The 8,215-nt window shown below is 28.4% G+C and overlaps 1 protein-coding gene across 1 annotated transcript in view; it reads right to left on the reverse strand.

Moving 5' to 3' along the window:
• Nucleotides 1-6,290, reverse strand: part of LOC111036214 (laminin subunit alpha) — a 29,756-nt gene extending 23,466 nt beyond the window's left edge. The window contains exon 1 of the mRNA XM_022318164.1: nt 5,911-6,290. Within this exon, the coding sequence (XP_022173856.1) occupies nt 5,911-6,144 (234 nt within the window). The 5' untranslated portion in view covers nt 6,145-6,290. The remainder of the gene's footprint in view (nt 1-5,910) is intronic.
• Between the last annotated feature and the right edge of the window lie 1,925 nt (nt 6,291-8,215).

The raw sequence follows: 8,215 nt of genomic DNA on the forward strand, positions 1-8,215 counted from the left end.
AATAAAAAAATTTATTTACTATTTTCTTAGAAATTTTAAAATACTAATATTAAAATAAAACTGTTAATTTATAACTTGCGTTAAACATTACAATTGAAAATTACAATTTGTAATTATAATTTATGCTGTATTCGTTTGCTTGACACGAAACGCAAATCCAACATGTTAAAATATTTAATACCCGAAAATGTGTTTTATTAATATTAAACTTTATTCTGAAGTTGATGATTCTTAACCTTTCTTTAAAATAAATAATAGATGGACCTACCTATATAATTAAGGAAAAATATTGCAAATATATTTTTTCTAAAACCTAAACATATTTCTAGTTATTTAGTTATTTGATATATTCAATTTATCTATTTTTCAATAAGTATATACATAATATAAGCTAATTTTTCAAAATTTTTTTATACTTTTGGAATTATTTTAAGATATATATTTTTAAATTTTATATATTTTAACATAGTATTGCAATGTTAGTGACGTAAATTGATTTTCAACAAGATAAATACATTAAAAAAAAATTGACATATTCAGTATCTTTTAAATAAAATTATATTTTTGAGGTAATTTTGAAACGTACTTTTAATATCAAATTGTTTTCAACGGAATTGAAATAATAGGTACGTACCCATCAAATAAAACTTACCAGTAATTTATAAAATAATTACAACGTTGTACGATCAATAATTATATCATGCGGAGCAACAATAATTATCAAGTAAAATATATGCCTATCAACTCCGTCGAGGTGTATCGAAAAGTTTTGACTTCAGCAAAATTCAAATTTTTTTTTAATTGTGCCCTCCATCGGCCCTTTATTTATTACAAATCTAAAGTTTCCAAACGATTTTGCATTGAAAACTATTGATCATGAAGCAAATATCTTCTATGCTCACTTTCATATTAGAAACATGAATTCAAAATAATCCTATTCCCATACCAAATGATCTTCTATCTAATGCGTCAGAATATCTTCGACTAAGAGATTTCAAACAAAGTAGTAATAATAAAGTCACTAATAAGTGGCTCCTTAAAAAACTCTTTCACATCTGTACCATACTATTAACTCATAAACTTATGATGCCGCATTTCATTATGTAGATTATTTATTTCAAATAAAATTGTATTTAAAAAAAATTAGATTGTCCGAAATGTAGGTAAAAGTTGCACGAATAAATCAAAGGTAATTGTGTTTTTTAAATTAAAATAAATCGTGGACACCATTGAAAAAATTACGCCCTTGATAATATCTTTATAGAGCCTAAGTTACATGTACAAATATTAATGTTATTTGGAAAAATTTAAACATAAATTTATTTAAATTTACAGTTCAATACTGTTTCATATTATATACAACATTTTATCAACAGTGATAATATTTAGATAAAAGCAATTAATTTTTGGCTGGACAAAACCACAACTAAATAAACTTTTTACATAAAAAAAATAAAAACATTTTTATCTGAATAATTAGTACCTATGGTACATGAATATAAGTAATTATAAGCATAAATCCATGGATATATTATAATATGTTTATGACTATTAATTTTTTTTTTTTTTAATGTAAAAATTAGGTCATTTTATAATTGAGTTGATATCGATTGTATTTGAATAAATAATAAAAAGTTAAAACCTTATATCTTAAGGAGTGTATCAAGAATTACAATTTGAATTATTTATAATAAATTATATTTGTACAGTGATATTATTTGAATATGTATCTAATGATTTTTATAGCTACTAACACTAAATATAGATAAATTGTATCAACATTACAAACTATTACCTTTTATAAATAATTAACTATAGATAATAACCCTTTTATTATTTTCATACCACAAGATATTTTGTAAAATATCGATTATTAATCAAATATAATATAGTTACTTTTAACTGTATTAAAAAATGTCTATATCATTGATATATAAAAAAACTGTTTCTTGGTTCATACATTTCATAAACTTACATTATTAAGTTCAGTTTGATCCATAACCTATTAAATAGTAATCACTAATCATTACATTTGTGTAAAATGTATTACCTGTTTATGCCAATTTGTACTTTTTTTTAATCATTACAAACATGCAAATGTTTAGCACATCGCGTGTATGAAACTAACCTTAATGTAACAATAATTGTATACAGAGCAATGTCAAAGAGGTGTTGAAATAAAAAAAGCCTATTTAAAAATGTTGAGGTCAAAACATCTCTCATGATAACTGATGATTGATGACATGTATTATACGTATTGGTATTGCCGTTGTAGTGTGTATGAAATCTATAGCTGTTTTAGGTGACAGACAGTATCAACAATATGTAATATAATACTTATTCTATTGTTCTGAGTTGTGAATATAATTATAAGAGTTAAAATCCTTTGACTTTCGAATTTTAATACATATTCAATTGTAAATTATTTAAATTTTAATAAGTCAGGTTACACGATTTCAGGTTCTTCTTCCGGTGTAAATGCAACATATCGAGTTTGATCAACTATACAGAAAGCCTTTTTAATTTAATCAAGTTTGAAATAGTAGAACTACATTAATTTGTAATACAATGCATTGAAATATTGTTTACCTCCTACTCGCTATCCTATGACCCCCCCTCCCCTTCCATGAAATATTTAACTTTTGCCCGGTTAATAATTTTATGAGATGAAAGTAAAAGTTTACGACAATGTATGGTGTACCACAGTAAAGTATAAACAAAACTTTATTGGGCGTTAATTTGTTCAACAATATAAAAGACATGCGTAAAATTGCACATTTGTCCTTAATTATTTGATTTATATAGCAACCGTTTTCTGTACTTAATTCATAACATTTACTTCAAGCTTTCATAATTATTATCAATATTAAATAACTATCATAGAACTTACTCAAATTAACTTTTTGAAAACCAATTTCATTTATAGGCGTTATTATTGAAATTGTCGATGAAATTATGAACTATGGTTATAATAGTATAATAGTATATTTTTATACGGTAATTATTTTTGTAAATATTGGTTTTAAACACAGGTTACAAATTATATTATTAGTATATACATCAAGGGTGGCTTATCGGTAGTCACATGTTTAAATAAAAAGGTTATAATAATAAAATGTTCTTATACTCTTGGCGGAATTAGAAAGACTACAATTATGTTTCATGATAATTAATGACCGTACGGCTATAATTCCACAATATTAATAAATTACTATAGATAGTTTTAAAATATTTTTTTTTTGGTCACGCTATTTTATGGACTAAAAATATACATTTTCTGTCGATTAAGACTCTACTTTTCAAACAATATTAAAATATACTTCCAGTAATGTTGTAAGACAGTACTTGTGCTTACACATTTTGTAAGCAAACTTAGTAACTATACCTACCATGTAAACCACTAACTGATGATATGCCCCACAGGGAAATCAAGAATTATAATTAAATAGTTATCCAATTATTTGTATCTTTAACAGTTAATAGCATAATGTTTATCTATAACTATACATAGTGTCTTATTATTTTGGGTTTCAAATAAAATATAAGACTAAACTATAAAACAGAATTTCATACAATTTTAAACGATGTTAGTAAATTAATAAATAGTGTTTCATTTTTTGTTTAGGTATATTTTTAACTTAATAAAAATTGAATTGATGTTTTTAATTTAAAAAAAAATTAAACTATGTATTTGAATTAAAATTAACAATCATGTGCTCATCATTAATATAATATTAAACTTAAATTAATTGCAGAATAGTAAGTAAAAAATTGAAATTAGATTCTAAAAAATATGGTATAAAGATTTAAAATTCCAAGTTATGTTATACTGTCTGATTTTTCACAGTGTAAAAATTTAACTTAGATAAGAATTTAACATAATTTAAAAAAAATTTCTGTCTTAAGATCAACTATTAGAAATAATTATGTAAAATGAAATTTGATATAGTTATTATTTGGTTTAAAAATTGTACAGGTTTTATGAAATTAAAAGTTTAAAGATAAAACCAGCAATATTTTAAATTCGTTAAACGTCTGAATAATTTATTTGCACAAGTATAAAATTATTTATGATAGTTGAAAACACTAAAATAGACATTACAGGACAATACCCAAAAGGTGTATAACATGTATTTGTTGAAGTTTGGAAAACTTGACATTTTGAGAGTGAATAATTAATTTGATTAACAGAGAAGTAACAGGCTGTTCAAAGTTTTTAACTAGAATTGGGTTTAAGTTACTTTTAACGCATAATGCTGGAGACTCGTACTTCTCTTATGAATAATTGTTTTAATAATCGTAAGATTTCCAATTCAGATTATGCATTATTTAAAAATTTGTTTATTAGGGCATTAATTGTGCTAATAATTAAGGACTTATTTATGTATGTTTATACTTTACAACTAGTGCCGATTCTATGGAGGTAAGGCTAGGCATTTGTGATAGTGACTGAAACGAAAATATATAATATATTTATTTGGAATCAAAACATTTCTACACACAGCGTTAGTGAAGTTAAATTTTAGGTAATATTATTATTCAATAATTCAGTATACACCAATGTAAGTAATGTTGAAGATTTATCGAAGAATTTGGTTTACGTTTTATGTGTGTATGTTATATATATATATATTATATTAACTTCAAAACATGATTTAAAGATGTATTTATACGGTAATCGATAAGTTAGAACCGAATTTAATATTATATATAAATATTAATACCATTGAGTCTAAAAAACCTTTATATTATAATATATGTATGAGTTGTTATGACCAGTTGGGACTTGAAATCTATCAATTAAATTTAGATTTCAAAATTTTCTAAGATAATTACTCTAAAAATAAAATCATTTTCAACTTTTCAAGATTTACAGGTATTTGCACTTTTGCTCAAGGTTACCATTTGATGTGAGAAAAAATATTTTATAGTTTGATACATCTGAACCATGTCGAAAAGAAATGATTTTAGAACCGGGACCTTCTGAAGATATTGAAACTTGAACTCATCAAAGCTCTGATTTAAATATTTTAGATAGGTATCGAACTCAATAGTTTGGGTACTCGGAGTACTGTAAAGGTATTGTCCCATGTTATTGGCTTTATCATTTTCATAAGTTAATTTTTTGTACACCTATAAATAATATTGGAACGGGTTAAAGTCGATATTATATTATTACCGAACAAAAACATTTCATTTTAATTTTGATGAATCAAAACAGAATTTCTTAATTTTTAAAAACCGTTACCAACATTAATGTTTTTATAGGAACTGTTCTAAACCGTAAAAATCACAAAGATTCTAGTATCTGCAACACGCATGATTGAAAACATAATATTTATAGCCCTGATATAATAATTATATAAGTAGAAAACCGAAGAAATTCGAACTGTATTTATTAACGAAATTTGACTTAAAATTCGGTCAAAAATTAAGATTCATACGATATGGAATTCATATTATGAAGGGTAACAGCGATTCAGACTATATACTACAAAAATATAGAATTATATGGTAGAAAAAATAATTTATTCTTAAAAAATTTTTTTTCACATTATAGAGCAGAAAAAATAATGTCACGTTTCGGTTTGCATCTAAGCTACCATAATAGATTTAATATCGGATCCCGTCCTCGAGTTATATTTAATGAAATTTTTTTTTTTTTAATTTTTCCGGAATTACCAGTTAAAGTCACCCGATTTTTGGATTATCTCCTCCCCTCCCGGCCAATTGTACCCACATATAGCTATCTGAGTATGCCACTGTATAGGCACATCATGTAATAGGTGAAAGGTCGGTTTCCAGACGATCGAAATTGAGAAAACTATGCACTTCTTCTTTCCCTTCCGTCGCGGTTCTCGCATCGCAAACATATATATATTTTACTTCCGTCGTCTCGTACGCTCTCACCTGTCCCTGTATGACGAGATTGCCCTCGTAGTCGACGTTGCGCTCAGAGTTGGCTCCGACCAGCTTGCAGTAGAGCTCGGGACCCTGCAGGCCCTGGCCACAAGTCGCGGTGGCGGTGATCCGGCGGCCCTCGGCCAAGTTGAAGTACGGCGGCGTCAGCACCTCCGGCCAAACCGGACGGGCCAGCTGCAGCGCCACTAGGGCCCATAAAACGCCGGCGGCGATCGCATGCATCGCCGTGCTGTGCGTGACGACGGACTGCGGTACGTGACGGACGTGACTCGGCTAGACGTATTACGTGAACGGACGTGTACTGCGGCCGTATAACATAGTATTATAATAAATATTGCGCGCGGTGATGCTGCACCGACCGGTGCGGTGATGATAATAATAATCCGGCACTCATCCCTCGTGCGTGCTCCCGATCATCGGAACACATGTCATGGCATGACCGCCGCCGACGGCCAGTGGTCCCTAAACTCGACGGCCACTCCTCTCCTCCCCCCTTCCACCCCCCGCACATCCTCACCATCCACAACCACAACTTCTACAGGCGTACTTTATCTCGGAATCGTTCACATTATAATACTATGATATAGTGTAAAGGTTATGAATGTAATATGCGAAATAGAAACACATTTCCATTTTCTAAACTTTCGATAAATCCTTTTCGCCGTCGAGTGTCGGCTATCCAACTGGTTTAATATGTAAAAGAAAATCGATGCATGCGTATTTTATGTACGAATTGAGTATATTTTATACATTCCCGCAGTCGGAGCTAATCGTGTAAAACATGTGTGCGGCAAAACCAACTAGGAAACTCAGTGTAAGGTTCACCCTCCAGATGCGTCTATTTGAGAAGCACTTGTCCCAAAATACGTCCATCGTAGATTATTTACAAACATTTGGTCTCCATATGATCTTCCAAAAAAAAAACTTATTTTGACTACATAGTGAACAGTGAAATTGTCTAATAATTGTTAAAAGAATATTTTAATTTTTACAAACGGCCTATGGTACTACTCTAGGGTTTAAATAAATTCAAAAAAGAAATACATTTTATAACATATGCATGCGACTTTTCCAATAAACTGATCTATAATGTATGATATGATATGTATTACCAATATTGTTTGGTTGAGATAATCAATTAGGATAAAAATATCGGACAAACAATTCCATTTTGATTGCATCAGTATTTCGACAATATTATCGCTTGAAACACCGGGGTGTTGTGTGAGTCAATTGTTATAATTTGTTACTCCTTTCACTTTTGAGCCATTTAATAAGGGTAGTTATTGTAGCCCATTCAATGTGATTATGGCTGATCAATATTTCAAGGCTAGTATATAATGCCAGAAAGAGTAAACTGGTCACTGTTGAATAATATTTATTATGGATTTGCGAAATACTGGTTTCCGAGCACTGATGTGTTCTATTCATCTGCAGTCCCTTTTCGTAGTGCTTTTAACCTTTTTCCTACCTCCAACAAAATATGGCCTGTGTACGGAATATTATTATTATTATTATTATTATTATTATTTGTTAGGACCAGATGTCGGAGCGGTGTTCCGAGTGTATTGAAAACAGTTGTCACGTGTTGGAATCCAGTAGCCCAGTATTATAATATAATGTTCTATACTACGTCCAAAAATATAAGCCTAAAAATACTCAATATATATATGTACGTATTACAAGAGTTACTCTCAATCTGTTTAATCTTACGAGACTCAGTTTTTTTACAAAGGATTATTATAACATACATTTATATTAAAACAGTTCCAATTATTTAAAATTTAAATATATTTATATGATTTAAAGGTTTCTATTTACACATACAACTAGGTATATTAACTATTGTACATATATACTTAATTAATAAATATCATTAAGTAGGAATCGTTTTCATTTTTCATAAGTATAATGTGAAAATTGAATAAATAAACATATTATTATTATTACTAAAATCTAAGTATTATTCATAGACAAGTAGAAGTTCTCTACGCATTTGTTAATACGCTTATATATAGTTATACCTAACTATGATACATAATAAAAAATAACTCACGTAACAAGATAACAGTAGAAAATATTTGAAATTCATTTTCTTTAGTCGAAAACGTGTAAGAGCATGATGTTCACTTATATCAATTTTATCTCTATACTATCCAATTTATATAGAATCGAAATTTTAGGAGGAGCATTGTTCATTAACTATATTTCAGTCCAGAATTTTGACAGAAAATGGATATTTGTAGTGTTGGTACCCGGTAAGTATGAATTTAAGGAGTATGCTGTAGTTTTA

The sequence above is a fragment of the Myzus persicae genome, unplaced genomic scaffold (assembly GCF_001856785.1).
Source record: "Myzus persicae strain clone G006 unplaced genomic scaffold, MPER_G0061.0, whole genome shotgun sequence".
NCBI classification, from domain to species: domain Eukaryota; kingdom Metazoa; phylum Arthropoda; class Insecta; order Hemiptera; family Aphididae; genus Myzus; species Myzus persicae.